Source organism: Hyla sarda, chromosome 3 (genome assembly GCF_029499605.1).
Source record: "Hyla sarda isolate aHylSar1 chromosome 3, aHylSar1.hap1, whole genome shotgun sequence".
NCBI lineage: Eukaryota > Metazoa > Chordata > Amphibia > Anura > Hylidae > Hyla > Hyla sarda.
This window is the reverse complement of record NC_079191.1, coordinates 319,481,668-319,499,881: the sequence shown is the minus strand read 5'-3', so window position 1 is coordinate 319,499,881 and position 18,214 is coordinate 319,481,668. Positions and strand designations below refer to the sequence as shown.

Sequence of the window (18,214 nt, the reverse complement as noted above, 5' to 3'; positions counted from 1 at the left end):
TCAACTTCTCTCTATCCTTAGTGAAAGCCACATGGTAAACTTAAACAAAAAGCCATCAGTTTAGGACTACATAAATAATTTCTGCAGCTGGTAATGAGGCATTCTGAAAACAAATTTTAAATCAAAATTTTTTTTTTTTTGCCTTGTAATTTAACAGTGGAAGTCGTTTTCTTCTGATAAACCCCGTTGGCTACCTAAGAGCTAAAAAAAATAAAAAAAATAATTTAGTCACTATGAATAAGGCAGTCTATGCATTACCTGGGATACAGGCCAACACCAATGTCCTGCATCTCTCCATTGCAGATGGTAAAGCTGTTACAGGTCAGCTGTAAAAACAAGCAAAGAAAATCTGGGATTAGTGGGTTTTGACCTGAAGGAAAAGAAACATTCAATAAATAAAGTCTATAGCATTCAGCAAATTGCTGTAGAGGATCATAAAACACCCAGTGCCAGCACCGGAAAAAGAGCCAAGTATCACACGTGGCTCCCAGTCTCCTGCAATTTTTCAAGCATTTCTCAAAGGGTATACTGGCTCCATTCAGCAAGGAAAATATTGGAAGAAGGTGTTCTTAATTAATGGAGAAAAAGGGGACCTATTCAATGGGAAACCAAGCTCTTCTTGGTTTACAGACTGGAGCTTGTTAAGAAGATGCAGTAAAAGTGTGTGGCCTGGGCAAGCTTAGAGCAATGCTTTTATTAATTGGCACGTTTAGTGACTAGCTCCATTAACAGCAGCTAATGATTTTTAAAGGTTTAGAAAGAAAATATATCAATTCACAAAATAAATGCTACTGTAGAGTTGCAAATAAAACATTGTTTCCTGTTGCTGGAACATGTTGTCACCTACTGTATGTAGATAAGCTTCTGGTAATATATTTATTTAAATGGATATGGATTTTAAACCAATAAAACAGAGGCAATGGGGAAGATTTACCAAGAAGAATGTGAAGTACCAGAGAGAGCTTGCACTGGTCAGTAAAGTACAGGCTGCAGAGTACAGGGAAGGGGTGGGAAACTCAAAAATGTAACCAGTAGTAGGAAAAGTCAGGAAAAGAGGTTGACCGATTAAGGTGTAGAATGTGAAAGGAAATCTAAGGTACAATCTCATTAAAGGGGTTATCCACCATAAGGTGATTTTAGTATGTACCTGGCAGACAGTAATGGACATGCTTAGAAAGGATCCATGCTTGTCTTGGGGCTAAATGGCTATGTTGTGAGGTTACCATAATACTGGGACTAGCTGTTTGTGAACTGGGTATTTCATGTTGGAGTTCGGTCTCTTAAACTACACATCCCATAGTTCCTTGTTTATAAGCGTGAGGTCACTTTCCACCCTCCCACACATCAACCACCCCACCCATTGAAACCCAGATTAGCTGCATCCATTCAAAAGACCAGTGTTTTCTAACCAGGGTGCCTACAGCTGTTGCAAAATGATCTCTCTCCCACCCAGAAGTCGCTCCATCCATTGATGCAGGACTGGTTCCCTTTGCACACCTGACTAGTGATGTCACCATCACACACTTACAGACACTATATTATGAACTACACTAACTTCATCCTGTGTGTCAGCAGCTTAGAAAAGATGGGTGTATAAATGTTTATACATTATGTGGGCCATGGGAAACATAAAAAGGAGAATGGTTTGTAGAAAATAGCATATGTGCACACCTATTTCCTTATATATTATTTTGTTGGGTTGTGCACCAAAATTTGCGCATAAAAAAAAAGAAAAAACCCGACCAATTTTCCATTTTACTCAGAAAACCTGAAAAGAGGGCATGACCTCTGAGAAAAGGTCCCCGACATAAAAAAAAAAAAAAAAAAAAAAAAAACAACATATTTACAAAGGTTTTCACAGAAAATGTGGTGGATTTGATCTGAGGAAAACCCCACAACTCAGAGCAGTTGTAAATGATGCAAAATGTAGGGAATCATTAGTACCGTATATACTCGAGTATAAGCCGAGTTTTTCAGCACGATTTTTCGTGCTGAAAACACCCCCCTCGGCTTATACTCGAGTGAACTCCCCCACCCGCAGTGGTCTTCAACCTGCGGACCTCCAGAGGTTTCAAAACTACAACTCCCAGCAAGCCCGGGCAGCCATCGGCTGTCCGGGCTTGCTGGGAGTTGTAGTTTTGAAACCTCCGGAGGTCCGCAGGTTGAAGTCCACTGTGGCCTTCAACATCATCCAGCCCCCTCTCACCCCCTTTAGTTCTGAGTACTCACCTCCGCTCGGCGCTGGTCCGGTCCTGCAGGACTGTCCGGTGAGGAGGTGGTCCGGTGGGATACTGGTTCCGGGCTGCTATCTTCACCGGGGAGGCCTCTTCTAAGCGCTTCGGGCCCGGCCTCAGAATAGTCACGTTGCCGTGACAACGACGCAGAGGTGCGTTCATTGCCAACGTACTTCTGCGTCATTGTCAAGGCAACGCCTCTATTCCGGGCCGGAAGCGCGGAGAAGAGGCGCCCCCGGTGAAGATAGCAGCCCGGACCACCTCCTCACTGGACCACCTCCTCTCCGGACAGCCCTGCAGGACCGGACCAGCGCTGAGCGGAGGTGAGTACTCAGAACTAAAGGGGGTGAGAGGGGGGCTGGATGATGTTGAAGGCCGCAGTGGTCTTCAACCTGCGGACCTCCGGAGGTTTCAAAACTACAACTCCCAGCAAGCCCGGACAGCCGATGGCTGCCCGGGCTTGCTGGGAGTTGTAGTTTTGAAACCTCTGGAGGTCCGCAGGTTGAAGACCACTGAGGGCGAATGATGAGAAGAGGATGATGAAGGGGGGGTGTGGGGATGATGAAGGGGGGTGGGGATGATGAAGGGGGGGGTGTGGGATGATTACAAGGGGATGATGAAGGGGGGATGTGTGGGATGATAAGGGGATGATGAAGGGGGGATGTGTGGGATGATAAGGGGATGATGAAGGGGGGATGTGCGGGATGATAAGGGGATGATGAAGGGGGGATGTGTGGGATGATGACAAGGGGATGATGAAGGGGGGATGTGTGGGATGATAAGGGGATGTAGAAGGGGGGATGTGTGGGATGATGACAAGGGGATGATGATGAGGATGTTAATGACGGGTCTGGATGATGACAGGGGGGATGAGGTATTTCCCACCCTAGGCTTATACTCGAGTCAATAACTTTTCCTGGGATTTTGGGTTGAAATTAGGGGTCTCGGCTTATACTCGGGTCGGCTTATACTCGAGTATATACGGTAAATACCATGGAAAAATAATTAAAACCCACAAAGAAAATTACATTCCACTCTTAGTAAATCAGGGCCATATCTTTTATAATCATCATTTTTTGGTATGTTTTGTGCAACTGTGGCTATGCTGAATTTTTATTCATTTTTTATTGTAACACATTGCTGCAAATAAAGGTGGCCATGACTGTAAAGCACTGGGCCGACTATTCACAGTGTGTCAGCTGACTACTTTCAATACATACAGTACATGGATCTGGGGTTTAAAATAATTATTTTATTCTTTATGTTTTATTTGCATTTGTCAAAAGCGTTAAGACTGTCCTTGCAGCAAAGAGTTATTTTTTCTTCTCATATAGACCTGCAATCTACATTAGGAGGAGTAGGGTTAAAAGGGGATGGGATATAGGTGTGGTCAGACATTAAAGAGGTACTCTGCCCCTAGACATGTTATCTCCTATTCAAAGGATAGGGGATAAAACGTCTGATTGCGGGGGGTCCGGTGTCACGCCATGCCCCTTTCATTCATGTCTATGGGAGCAGTCACGCCCCCTCCCAGAGACATGAATGGAGGGGGCATTGTGTGTTCATGAACGAGAAAAAAACTGGAGTGATTTGCCCATAACAACCACAGCTTTCTGTGATTGAATATTATGGGCAAAACCAGACAGTTTTGGATTCAGACAGATTGAGGAATCTGGGCCAATGTGTTACAATAACAGACTCAGAAACGCATTTCACGCATTGCCACATAAAGCAACATGTCAGATTTGAAAAATGCGCTTCAGTCCTGGTCGCCAAAATGGGCAATCCCCTACAGGGGGTAATGTCACTTTACAAGCTCTACAGTACAATCCATATTCATACCAATATTTGTCTACGGACATTGCATGGCTGTGTGCTTGACTTTATGCACCTGTTTGTAATTGGTGTGGCTGAACCATAGAACTCCATGAAGCAGACTGTCCTCATATTTTGCTTACAAAGTGTTTGTATCCCAGATCTATAACTAGACAGTCCTATATTGCTCTAGATTGATGACATCCTTGTATTCCTATTATAGCCAGTTCTTGATATTCCAAATATAACAGCCATTAATCTATTGTCTACATAGTTGCCCAATGTACAGTGTCCGAGTTGTATCTTGGGAACATCTAATATTTATCACATAGTAGCGGGAACTCCAAACAATAGGTTCTTTTAGTGGGAAATATAATCTCAGTGTAAAGTCACAATACATACATTTTCCTATAACCTTTGCTCATGAGAAGACTGAATGTAAAATGTACGCAGCAACTGGATTTCTCATTTTCTTTCATTATTAATGAAATCTTGTAAAACTGATGATGTGCACTCTGATTTGACAGGTCACTAACTATATTTTCATAGCTTTCCACATAATTTATTCATGTGACATTTACATATTAGAAAAGGGCACATAAAGGCTAATACAATCACTATTGATTTTCTGACCATTTTGTGTTTGTTTTTTGATTTATTTAATCTGGATAAAAAAAAGTGTTTGTATCATGTGTTTTGGTGTTTATATACCTTCCCATTAAACTGTGTTTAAAGTGATCAGGCCACAAATGTGAAATTTAAAAGTTCAAATGCTTGGCACTCAGTTTAACCCCTTAAGAACTTTGTCGATTTTCGTTTTTGCACTTTCATTTTTATCTCCCCGTACTTTAATAGCCATAATACTTTTTTTTATCTACACAGCATATGAAGGCTCGTTTATTTTGCAGGACCAATTGTACTTTGTAACGACTGCCCTAGTTTTTTCCAGAACATATGCCTCGTAAACAGAAAAAAAAAAATTGTAAGGTGGAATTAAAATAATAAATAAATAAGCATCTTATTTATGCTGTTAACGATTTACCTTGATTCTTTAGCTTGGCACGATTACAACATCCAATTTGGATAGTTTCCATCATGTTTACAACTTTTAAATTCTTAAACTTTTTAGAAACTTTTTTTTCTTAAAATTTCCATTTTCTAACCCTTGTAACTTTTTTATTTTTCCATCTGTATTCTTCTGTATTTTTTGCGTGGTGTATCTGTAGTTTTATTGGTACCATTTTGGAATTGATCAGACTTTTTGATTGCTTTTTACTCCATTTCTTCTTAGATATGATGTGATTAAAAATACACAGTTGTGGGGTTTGTATTTATTTATGCCATTCAACATATGGGATAAATAATGTTATATTTTAATAGTTCGCAAATTGCAGCGTGCGGAGATACCAAATATTTTTAATACATGTTAACATACTTTTCTATGGTTCTGCATTGATCTGTATGAATTGATAAAGCCTGCAGCTACAACTTCCAGCTGTTTCAAAACTACAACTCCCAGCATGTACTGACAAACCGTGCATGCTGGGAGTTGTACTTTTGCAACAGCTGGAGGCACATTGGTTGGAAAACCTTCAGTTAGGTTCTGTTACCTAACTCAGTATTTACCAACCAGTGTGCCTCCAGCTGTTGCAAAACTACAACTCACAGCATGTACTGATCGCCAAAGGGCATGCTGGGAGATGTAGTTATGCAACAGCTGGAGGTACAAGACTACAACTCCCAGCATGCCGAGACAGCTGTTTGCTGTTAGGGCATGCTGGGATTTGCAGTTTTGCAACATCTGGAGGGCTACAATTTAGAGATCTCCAAACTGTGCAAAACTACAAATCCCAGCATGCCCTGACAGCAAACTGCTGTTTGGGCATGCTAGGAGCTGCAGTTTTGCAACATCTGGAGGGCCACAGTTAGAGATCACTGCCAGTGATCTCCAAACTGGGGCCCTCCAGCTGTTGCAAAACTACAAATCCCTGCATGCCCTAACAGCTGTCTGGGCATGCTGGGAGTTGTAGTTTTGCAACATCTGGAGGGTTACAGTTTAGAGACCACTGTATAGTGGTCTCAAACTGTACCATCCAGATGTTGCTAGGCAACTTACCGGCTTCCGTCGGATCCAGGGAGCCTGCCGCACGACATCGCCAGACTCCGATCTCCTCCACCGATGGTCGCCCGCAGCCTCGCCCGCGGGGTAAGTGGACGTCGGCGCCGGTCCTCTGTCGGTTCCCCGTTCTGCCCCGCCTATTGTGGGTGGGCAGAACGGGGAAACCGAAAGTAAAGCCCCGCGCCCCTGATCTTCTATAGGTGGTCGCGTCTAGACCACCAATAGCAGGGATAGGAGGGGTGGCACCCCTGCCACCTCACTCCTATGCCTTCAGGGGGATCGTGGGTGTCTTGGACAACCGCGATCCCCGTTATATTCCGGGTCACCATAGACCCGTATGACCCGGAAGTGAATTCACACTTGCGATTTGCAGCGATCACCGACATGGGGGGGGGGGTCTGATGACCCCCCTGGGCATTTGCGCGGGGTGCCTGCTGATAGATATCAGCAGTCACTCCCGTCCGCTCCCCGCCTAGCGTGCGGCAGGGACCGAAATTCCCACGGGCGTACCAGGGGGCAAAGGCGTACCTATACGCCCTTGGTCCTTAAGGGGTTAAAGTTCTGTCTCTATAAATCTAGTATCCAAAACCTGTAATCCTATTACTCTTCAGAAATGCATCCCGGCCCCTTATGAATTCTCTTATTGTTTCTCACATTTATTTTATTACTTGTAATTACAATGACAAGTGACTATGATATCAGACTTGAAAGGACACTTCAGAACATAAGTGCAGGCTATCTGGTGCTAGAATGGACCGATAACCAGGTAAAAGCAAATGGCGTTTATTAAACCAGCATGCAACGTTGCATGCTGGTCCAATAAATGCCATTTGTTTTTACTTGGTTGTCGGTCCATTCCAGCACCGGATACCCTGCACTTATGTTTTGAAGTGTCCTTTCAAGTTCCTATTCATCAGGAGAACCTGATCGTATATGATGTTTCCATTGTTGTGTATGGTGTGCACAACCACGGGGGTAAGCGCTATTCACACCTGACATTTCCCCTTGTCCTGTTGGTTTTACGCTATAGAGTGCTGTCTTGTTTGCTTTTAGCTCTTAGAGACTATGACTGCTTAGATGCAATCTATGTTTCATATAAAGCTGTTGACAATGATTCTGGACTGGCCACAAGACGTCCAACATATGTTTTGTTAGATAAAAAAAAGGAATATATACTAAGAAGCAGCAAATGTTGGGATTCATTGTGACAATTACACAGGAGAGTGTGGAGAGAACTAAAGGAACCATGGCCATCTTATGACACAAATATTTCACACATATTTAACCTAAATTTTCTACAGTGTTAGAAAACACATTTAAAAATTCATTTACAGCAATAAGAAAAAGAATCTCTGTGAAATGGGGCTTTTCTGTAAAAATATATTATCACAACTTATGGATTCTAGGTTTATGAGTATAGAATACTGATCCAGGGATTTATTCTATAATTGTCCTTCTATTCAGCCTCATAGAAGGTTTTTTGCCTTCCTCTGAATCAACACAGTAGGGTTATAGGTTGAACTTGATGGACTCTTGTCATTTTTTTTAACCTTCTAAACTATGTAACTATGTGGTATTTGAAACTAAATTTAGAATTTGACATTTATTAAAATTTAACTTCTTTCATTTTATTTGTTGACCTTCTTTTTTGGGGGGCAAAACTTAATCTACATAATGAATATAAAACTGACAAACAAGTCAAGTGACCTGAAAATGCCCAAGTTAGACCAGATCTCGTATTGATCTGCTGGGATATTAGTATATTAAAATATTCTAATAATGTAAACCATAAGCCGCTGGCTGTATTCAAAATATATCGTAATGGATTATGCAAATCATGCGGTAAACATCAGATGCTGGTGAAACTGTTTGATATGCTAAAATACTACGATGTATCAAAGAATAAATGAACCAGATGTCTGCTGAGATTTAACAAACTGCTCTGCTTTCACCACTGCACACAGCAAAGATCACAAACTAGTAAGGTAAATGATTATTTTTGTACAATAACCCCTTAGATGATAAAACCTAAGTGCTAAAAATATATAAATTGCTAAACAAGTACGGTAGGTGGTAATTACATCCAAAGACACTTCAAGGGGAACTCAGTACGTGTGTGGCAGAGTTACCAGGTCTTTTCTTTCGCTCACTGGTGGTTTAGACATTTAATTATTTTATTATTGCGTTGAAAATTTAGAGAAATTATTTCTTACTGAGCTTGTGTGAGGTGTTAAGGAATGAAGGAACAGTGGGCTTGTGCTTATATTCAGCAACCACTCAAACAGACAGAGTTGCAGTTCTGTTTCAAGGATGAGTAAAAATACCCAAAGAGTACGTTCCCACATTGATAAACTTTTGTTGTAATTCATTTCAATAAACCAGCGAAAAACCCATGATAGTGGGAGATTTACAGGTTGCAAGTGGACTCATTGAAGTAAATGGTAGTGAAACTCGCAGCAGGTTCCCCGTTACGAGTTTCACTACCATTCACTTCAATGGGTCCACCGTCAGTCTGGAAATCTGCCACTATCGCGGATTTTTCATGGGCCCATTGAAGTCATTTGTAATAAAAATTTACCAACGTGTAAATGTACCTTAACAGAATAATGAATTAGATACCACTTCCTACTGCAGGTCTATATCAAGTAGGCAGGACTATTAAGAGCACTGTAGTCAAACTGCCCCACAGTACCAAAATCACAATCTACTAAATCTTATTGATGGGTTGTTCTTTGTGTGTAATTCTTAACATTTCTAAAGTGCACATCTCCTGTATATATTGAGAGTCAGCCATGAAAACCATTTCCTCAGGGCTGCTTGAAGTAATTTGTCTGGTCCTGGTCCTTTCTGTATACTTCAAAATAGCCTAATGTGTCAACTAACAAGGAGGAGTGTGGGTGTAATTGAATGATGGTCAACAAGTCTATGAGAATAATTAGGCACACAACCCTATTTTTATATTTGATCAAGTATCCTTTACTGTAAAACCTATTTGATAGGACCACTCAACATTGCAATAAAAGTGCTCGCTATGGGATTGGTCTTCTCAGAGAATATAGACCTAAAAAGGCTGAAAACCTGTCACAAAATCTGTCCGTTCACTGTATTTACGCAATAAACACCATCACTACACAGAACAAATCCAAATAAGATCACCCCTCCCATTGATCCCCCATATAATTATACAATATATGCAGAGCTCAAGTCCTGCAAGAAAGCATGAGAACTGGGTTCCTGCAATTTTTTACACAGCAGAAACACTGTTCCCATTAGCAGGAGTCCTGCAGGACCAGCCCTTGAGCGCAAATATTGGGTGAGTACTAGGGATCAGCCAATATCGTTTTTTTAGGGCCCATACCGATAATATGTCACCTTTCAGGCCGAAAGCCGATAACTTATACCGATATTCCGGTATAAGTTATCGGCTATTTCAACCCCCCCCCGGCGGGGCAGAAGCCATTGCAGATTAATGATTTAAAGTGGGCACTTTAAATCAATGAACTGCAGCGGCTTTTGCGGTGCCAGAGACCGCCGCCGCTGCTGCACGCTTCTCTCCCCCTGCCTGTCCTGAGTCTAACCACCACAGTTGCCCCATCGCCTCCCCCCCATCCTCTGCCCACATACTGCCGCCGCTGCCCCATTGCCTCCCCCCATCCTCTGGCCACATGCTGCTGCCCCCTCGCCTCCCCCCTATCCTCTGCCCACATGCCGCCACAGCCCCATCGCCTCCCCCCATCCGCAGTGTTATAATTACCTGTTCCCGGGGGTCTGTGATCCTTCTGGCTCCGTCGGCGTCCTGCGCTGTCACTGTGCGTAGTGATGCGTTGGGGACGTCACTCGTCATTACGCAGCGCAGCGCACAGCAATAGCGCAGGAGCCAGAAGGATCGCAGACACCCGGGAACAGGTAATTATAACACCGGGGATGGGGGGAGGCGATGGGGCAGCGGTGGCAGTATGTGGGCAGAGGATGGGGGGAGGCAATGGGGCAGCGGCGGCGATGGTCGTCTCTGGTCTGGGGGCGGGGCATTATCGGCATATCGGCAAGGTAATTGCCGATACCGATAATGTCCAAAATCGCGATTATCGGGCGATAATATCGGCCAAACCGATAATCGGTCGATCCCTAGTGAGTTCCTACACTTTTTCCCCAGAACTTGACCTGAGTATATAGGTCAATATTTTGCCACACTTCCCCTTAAATTGATACCAATACCAAAAATTAGTAAACATAATGGTGATAAATAGATGTTTTAACGGATATTAACGGATGTTAATAGTGTTATTTTTTATTTAATTTTACATAATCATTCTAATATAATGGACCGTTGGCTTCCTTTAACATCAGTTTCAGATCCATTAAGAATGACCTCCATTATGTGAAAATATTAGACATTTCATTACAGATTTGCATAATGCTGATGTGAACATAGCCTTAGTACTTAATAGGTTCTCTTTGGGGTTTTATGGCATCCTGAAATGGACATGAAGGTATGGACTTTACTAATAATAAACAATATTCCATATTCAGCTGTTTTCAGGGCCGGATCATCATTGAAGCTCCTGGAGCGCCTGCTCTGGCCCCTGAGCCTCCAGGGGGCCCCTGTTACATTTGAGACATCCCTGTGTCCCAAAAAATCTTTTCAGGACACAAGGATGTCCGTTACCTCTCTGCGGCCCAGCATTAACTTTAAAAACGCAGGGGCCGCCGGGATGTAGCGCATGCAGGGACGTCACTGATGTCCCATGCGTGCGCCCATAGGAGAAGAGCGGAGCAGTGAGGAGGATGCGCGGGTATGGTAAGTCACCAGCACATCATCTTCAGTGTTCCAACCACTGCTACTCCGGTCCCGGGACCTACTGCTATGGCCCATGGAGGAGAGGTGGTCGGACACTGAAGTGGGGCAGTACACAGACATACAGCCTCCAGCCATACACTGTATATGGCTGAAGGCTGTATGTCTGTGGGGGAACTATACTGCACCTAATGTGGGGGAACTATACTGCACGTGATGTGGGGGAACTATACTGCACGTGATGTGGGGGAACTATACTGCACCTGATGTGGGGGAACTATACTGCACCTAATGTAGGGGAACTTTACTGCACCTAATGTGGGGGGAACTATACTGCACCTAATGTGGGGGAACTATACTGCACCTAATGTGGGGGAAACTATACTGCACCTAATTTGGGGGAACTATACTGCACCCTATGTGGGGAATTGTACTGCATCTCATGTGGGGGAACTGTACTGCACCTAATGTGGGGGAAACTGTACTGCACCTAATGTGGGGGAAACTGTACTGCACCTAATGTGGGGAAACTATACTGCACCTAATGTGGGGAAACTATACTGCACCCAATGTGGGGAAACAATACTGCAACTAATGTGGGGAACTGTACTGCACCTAATGTGGGGGAACTATACTGCACCTAATGTGGGGGAACTATACTGCACCTAATGTGGGGAACTATACTGCACATAATGTGGGGGAAACTATACTGCACCTAATGTGGGGGAACTGTACTGCTAATGTGGGGGGACTTGTACTGCACACCTAAAGTGGGGGGACTTGTACTGCACACCTAATGTGGGGGGACTTGTACTGCACGCCTAATGTGGGGGGACTTGTACTGCACGCCCAATGTGGGGGGACTTGTACTGCTCGCCCAATGTGGGGGGACTTGTACTGCACACCTAAGGTTGTTTGGGGGGGGGGGGGGGGAGAATTATGGCTCGTCCACACTATGAACTTCCGCCAGCAGAATTTCGTTTGTTTTCAATTGGATGCTGCTGTTCTGTGCACACTACGGAAGACACAGTGTGTGGTTGTAATTTTAGAGGGCATGATGTTTGGCAGTATAATATACAGGGTACACAGGGTTTGGCAGTATTATATTTAGGAAGCACAGTCTCTTGAAGGGTTATAATAATTGTTGTCTTTATACAGAGGATGAGGAGCGGCTAGCAAAGTGAGGAACCAATGATGTCCCGGCGTCGAACTTTACAGAGGAAGATGGAGCTGGAAGAAGACATGGCGTCTGGACCAGATGAAGAAGAAAAGGAAAGACAACAGAGAAGACGTCTCCTGTGAGTCATTTTATGTGACTTGTGTATTCTACTGACTGTCCCATTAAATCTCTCGTCACTTCTAAGTTTTGCTGTAATAATGGATGAAACTGTACCCCAATTTGAGGCTCTAGCTGTTACAAAACTACACCTCCTTTAATGCCTGAAGCTCTCCAGACATATTGGGTGTTGTAGCTTTGCAACAGCTGGAAAGAGTGACTTGAACTGAAGGGATTTTAGACCAAGCAGCCCATTTTATTTTAACGGGGGCCTGACTCCTGTGACACCCACCAAAAAAAAAAAAAAAAAGGTGACAGTCTAAAATGCCCAGGCCTATTTTTGGTCTCAGTCTGTTCCTTATTTGACAGACCCGCAACAAGTCTCAGTGGAAGGGAAGGGGGACTGTCGGGGGGGGGGGGGGGGGGGGAGGTCATCCTAATGAAGTCCCCCAGTCTTCCAGGCAGCCTTAATCTGGCTGTTTCCACTATTATCAAAGATTATTGAGCGTGGTAATTGTCTTAATAAATTAGAAATAGACTGCGCCATTAACATTACTTGTACATATTCATTAAGCCCCAAGATAGTATGTTAGCAGTATTACTGTTTGTTAGGTGAACACAGAGTTGTGATATTCATATAAAATGACTGCATGCAACGGCAGAATGTTTATTTGAGAACAGATTGTTTATCTTTAGAAAAATCCTTCAACAGACTGTTTCATTTTTCAACACAGTATCCAGGGCCCTTTAGAAACACAACAAACCTGTGTTCTGTATTATGTAAAGTCAACTTTAGCAGCCAATGCATTGGCTCCACCAAATGATTCAGTGTACTTTTCCTGACAGCCAAAAATGTGTACACATGGTTTTAAAAGCTAAGTTTCCACTTGGTTTTTTTCTGGCAGTTTTGGGAAATCTGCCACTGCAGTTTTTGAGCCAAAGTCAGAAGTGGATCCATAAGGGAGGAGAAGTGTAAGTCCTTCCTTTATATGTCATATTCCTTTTGAATACATTTCTGGCTTTGGCTCAAAAACTGCAGTGGAAGATATCCAAAAACTGCCAGAAAAAAAAACAAGCGTAAACTTAGCCATAGGGTGCGTTCACACGGGTTTTCCCCTGCGTATTTGAAAGTGGGCGGGCTCTTTTCGACTGTCCATAGCAGAAAATCCGCCGCAGTCCCTACTGACTTCAATGGGGCTTGCAGCGGATTTTCCGCAGCGTAAATTCCTCTTTGGAAAATCTGCTGTGGACAGCCGAGAAGAGCCTGCCCCCTTTCAAATACGCAGCGGAAAACCTGCAAAAACAAAGAGCGTGTGAACGCACCCTTAAAGTTGTGTTCAGGAAGAATGTTCTCTCTTGCTACACATGTGCAATATGTTTGTTTCTGGATATTTTCCTGCAGAATATTTATGTTTACAATTACAAATAAATATCATGTTCTCTTGATAGAATTCATTACAATTTTGATGTGTCTAAAACTGCTCATGAAAACGTCTGTTGAAGATACTAAAAAATGGTTCCTTTGTCCAGTTACATTACAACAAAATAATATGTATTACATTTTTTTTTTTTTCATACTCCGAAGACTAGCCTCTTAAAGATACCTTAAAGTAGTGGTTCATTCCTAGTAATAAAGAAAAATTATGTATATTTAAACCCAACATGTTATTGGAGAACAGTGAGGGGGACTACATACACACAAGATGTCTCAAATCTATTATCTATTGTTAACTGAACAATAGAGCCCATTCATTTCATTGAGAACTCAGTGATTACCTCTGAATTGGTGTAACAGTTCAGGGAAGTTAAACACTTATATTCCTCATACATTTTAGTTAAACGTTGTCTAAACCCCCCTGCTTTGGCGGGGTTGACCAACTGTCTGAAGTGTGTGTGTGTGTGTGTGTGTGGGGGGAGGGGGGGGGGCTGATTCTCAGAAGGTTTAGGCATGTTGAATTTCAACTACCTGATCCTCCACCAGAATGAAAGTTCACCCCTCCTCTATCCATTGAGTACATGTGAATGTTTAGCCATAGCGTACATTCATGTGTAAGGGTAGATTGGGAGAAATAGTGATCGTTCACATAAACATTAAGCCAACAATTTTACAGCCAGGTTCCCCTGCAGTGTACAGCTGATCACTTAGGATGTCAAATTTATTGACAACTAGAAAAGACAAAAGATACAGCGCTCCATGGTGTAATAAATGGGAGACCTGTGAGGTGGAGAGGTATATACTGACAAGGAGGCTCACCTGGTGTTGTTGTGTACCCCCATACATAACAATGGTGAGCGCATGAAGTGTCCGCAGCCAAGCCGGCAGAACAGGAGGTAATACAGAGATAAACTTCAACAGGGGTGCCGGCTTTGAGAGGCGCAGGTCACAGGACAATTAAGGTAGGTAAAAGCAAGGGTAATTTCACTGCAACGCATGCCTGATGAAGCTGCAGATGCAGTGAAACGCGTTGCATGCTGGGAGAATAAACTACCCTTGCTTTTACCTACCTTGATTGTCCTGTGACCTGCGCCTCTCAAAGCCGGCACCCCTGTTGAAGTTTATCTCCAAATTTATTGAGAAGGCCATAAAGATCTAGAGAAGTTTAAGGCTGCCAGATGCTGCTTACCATTGTGGGAAATATCAGGATTGGACAGGGAAAATTCTACCTGATCTATTCTGAACCAGAAATGAGGATGTTCGAATATCCTAATAAAAAATGGGATAATATACTTAAAAAATGGGTGGCTATAGACCCATTGGAGTAAACAGCCCCAATGCTGCGAGAAGATATTACAATATTATAGTATTACTTCTAAATAATACACAATAATGGAAATGACACCAGTCAACCTATATGTTGTAGTCACAAATGCCGATAATGATGTGATTCATTTTTCCATGCAGCGGCTGAGGAAATAGCAGTCACTGTAATAAATTATGCTTGTTAGGTTATTTTCAGGAATGTTAGCTTGTTGCTTAAAAGCTATAAATCCCCATGAAACCAATAGTTTCAGTAGCATGAGCAATAATCTCCTAAGGGAAGCAAAAAGTTGTTAACAACTAGTAATGACAGATTTCAAAAGGAATTCTTGCTTAATTAGATTATGTGACATGCACTGTAATGATGAGATAGTATCTCTCTAATTGTAGAACATGTTTGTGAAAAAAAGTTCAAAATGCTTACAAAAGCAGTTTTAAGAAGTTTCTAGCTACTGAGACTGTTTATACCAGAAACATATATTTACTGCTAGAATTATGGCATGACAACCAGTCATGTGTAAAAGACTAACTTCTATCATTGGAAACTGTTATGTATTGTATGTCTAATGCCGCTAGATGGTGCTGTAACTGGGAGGTTCTGAAATAGTAGAGCAGTGTCAGTTATTTTTATCTTTGTTGTCTCATAAGTAAAAAAAACTTGTAGATTTTTTGTTCAGTCCAAATTTTGTTTTGTTCTTTAAAGGTAAGGTCACACGACTCTGATCTGCAGGTTTTTTTTACACTGCGGATCTGCTGGTTACCCCACCCTTAGTGTGCCTTCAGCTGTTCCTCCCTGCTCACAATGGCGATCCGCCACTCTGAGCAGTCACACAGGGGCCTGCCTGTGAGTGACGGGGCCTGCATGCGCATGGTGACTAGCAAAGTCATTCGTCCTGTGTGAATGCTCGGAGCAGCGGATTGCCACTGCGAGCAGGGGGAACAGCTGGAGGCACACTATGGGTCATGTCACTGGCAAATCCGCAGCATAAAATACGCTGTGGATCCATGTATTTATAGCATATTAAAACAATACAAACTAGAGAGAAACAATTACCTCCTCCCTACCATAAAAGGACCCTAACAGGACCACGATCGAACCCTGGCACAACGGGACATACTTATTAATCATGCTAATCCATCTAGTAATGGGAGAGACAGCAGTGTCCTTCCATGCCATAATAATCACTTTATGGGTACAAAACAAGGAGAAATCTCAAGAGAATGTGCCTATGAGAGCCTGACTCCAGCCCATCAACCCCAACAGACAAACCTAAGGAGACAAAACAAAGGAAAACTCAAGATGATCCACCAGGAACTGAATCACCAGTCTCCATTTTGTTTGACCAGTAAAAAGACATACAGTGGGGATCAAAAGTTTGGGCACCCCAGGTAAAAATTTGTATTAATGTGCATAAAGAAGCCAAGGAAAGATGGAAAAAATCTCCAAAAGGCATCAAATTACAGATTAGACATTCTTATAATATGTCAACAAAAGTTAGATTTTATTTGCATCATTTACACTTTCAAAATAACAGAAATAAAAAAAATGGCATCTGCAAAAGTTTGGGCACCCTGCAGAATTAATAGCATGCACTGCCCCCTTTGCAAAGCTGAGACCTGCCAGTGTCATGGATGGTTCTCAATCATCTTCTGGGAAGACCAGGTGATGTCAATCTCAAAGGTTTTAAATACCCAGACTCATCTGACCTTGTCCCAACAATCAGCACCATGGGTTCTTCTAAGCAGTTGTCTAGAAATCTGAAACTGAAAATAGTTGACGCTCACAAAGCTGGAGAAGGCTATAAGAAGATAGCCAAAGGTTTTCAGATGTCAGTATCCTCTGTTCGGAATGTAATTAAGAAATGGCAGTCATCAGGAACAGTGGAAGTTAAAAGCAAGATCTGGAAAACCAAGAACAATATCAGACAGAACAGCTCGCAGGATTGTGAGAAAAACAATTCAAAGCCCATGTTTGACTGCACAATCCCTCCAGAAAGATCTGGCAGACACTGAAGTTGTGGTACACTATTCCACTATAAAGAGATACTTGTACAAATATGGTCTTCATGGAAGAGTCATCAGACGAAAACCTCTTCTACGTCCTCACCACAAACATTAGCGTTTGAACTTTGCAAATTAACATATAGACAAGCCTGATGCATTTTGGAAACAAGTTCTGTGGACCGATGAGGTTAAAATTGAACTTTTTGGCCGGAATGAGCAAAATTACGTTTGGAGAAGAAGGGGAACAGAATTTAATGAAAAGAACCTCTGTCCAACTGTTAAGCATGGGGGTGGATCAATCATGCTTAGGGGTTGTATTGCAGCCAGTGGCACAGGGAACATCTCACGAGTAGAAGGAAAAAATGGATTCAATAAAATTTCTGCAAATTTTGGATGCTAACTTGATGCCATCTGTGAAAAAGCTGAAGTTAAAGAGAGGATGGCTTCTACGAATGGATAATGATCCTAAACACACCTCGAAATCCACGGGGGATTACATCAAGAGGCGTTTTGCCATGGCCTTCACAATCTCCTGATCTCAACATAATTGATAATCTATGAATAGACCTTAAAAGAGCAGTGTGTGACAGACAGCCCAGAAATCTCAAAGAACTGGAAGACTTTTGTAAGGAAGAATGGGCAAAGATACTTCAAACAAGAATTGAAAGACTCTTGGCTGGCTACAAAAAGCATTTACAAGCTGTGATACTTGCCAAAGGGGGCACTACAAGATATTGACTCTGCAGGGTGCCCAAATTTTTGAAGATGCCATTTTTTTTGTTTTCTGTTATTTTGAAAGTGTAAATGATGGAAATAAAATCTAACTTTTGTTGATATATTATAAGAATGTCTAATCTGTAATTTGATGCCTTTTGGAGATTTTTCCATTTTCCTTGGCTTCTTTATGCACATTAATACAAATTTTTATCTGGGGTGCCCAAACGTTTGATCCCCACTGTATACCAATGTTGTTGCATCATATTAATTATCAATTTCAACACATAACAGAAACCTTAGTAAATGTATAATCTGGACAGAAGATTGTCCCACCTGAACATTACATGGCCATTGACTATTATGATATTCTTGGCTACATGCCTTATGTGAAACATAACACAAACAGTAAATACAGTTTAGCCTGAAAAGACTGTTACTGAATGAAAGTGAATTTTTCAGGGGTGAATAACGTGTCTCTAGGCCACCTGAACTCTAT

General features: G+C 42.4%; 1 protein-coding gene across 2 annotated transcripts in view; it reads right to left on the bottom strand.

Moving 5' to 3' along the window:
* Nucleotides 1–18,214, bottom strand: part of SMYD3 (SET and MYND domain containing 3) — an 815,165-nt gene that overhangs the window by 277,284 nt on the left and 519,667 nt on the right. For both annotated transcript variants that reach the window (XM_056567174.1, XM_056567173.1), the window contains exon 6: nt 259–326. In XM_056567174.1, coding sequence (XP_056423149.1) covers nt 259–326 — 68 coding nt within the window. The remainder of the gene's footprint in view (nt 1–258; nt 327–18,214) is intronic.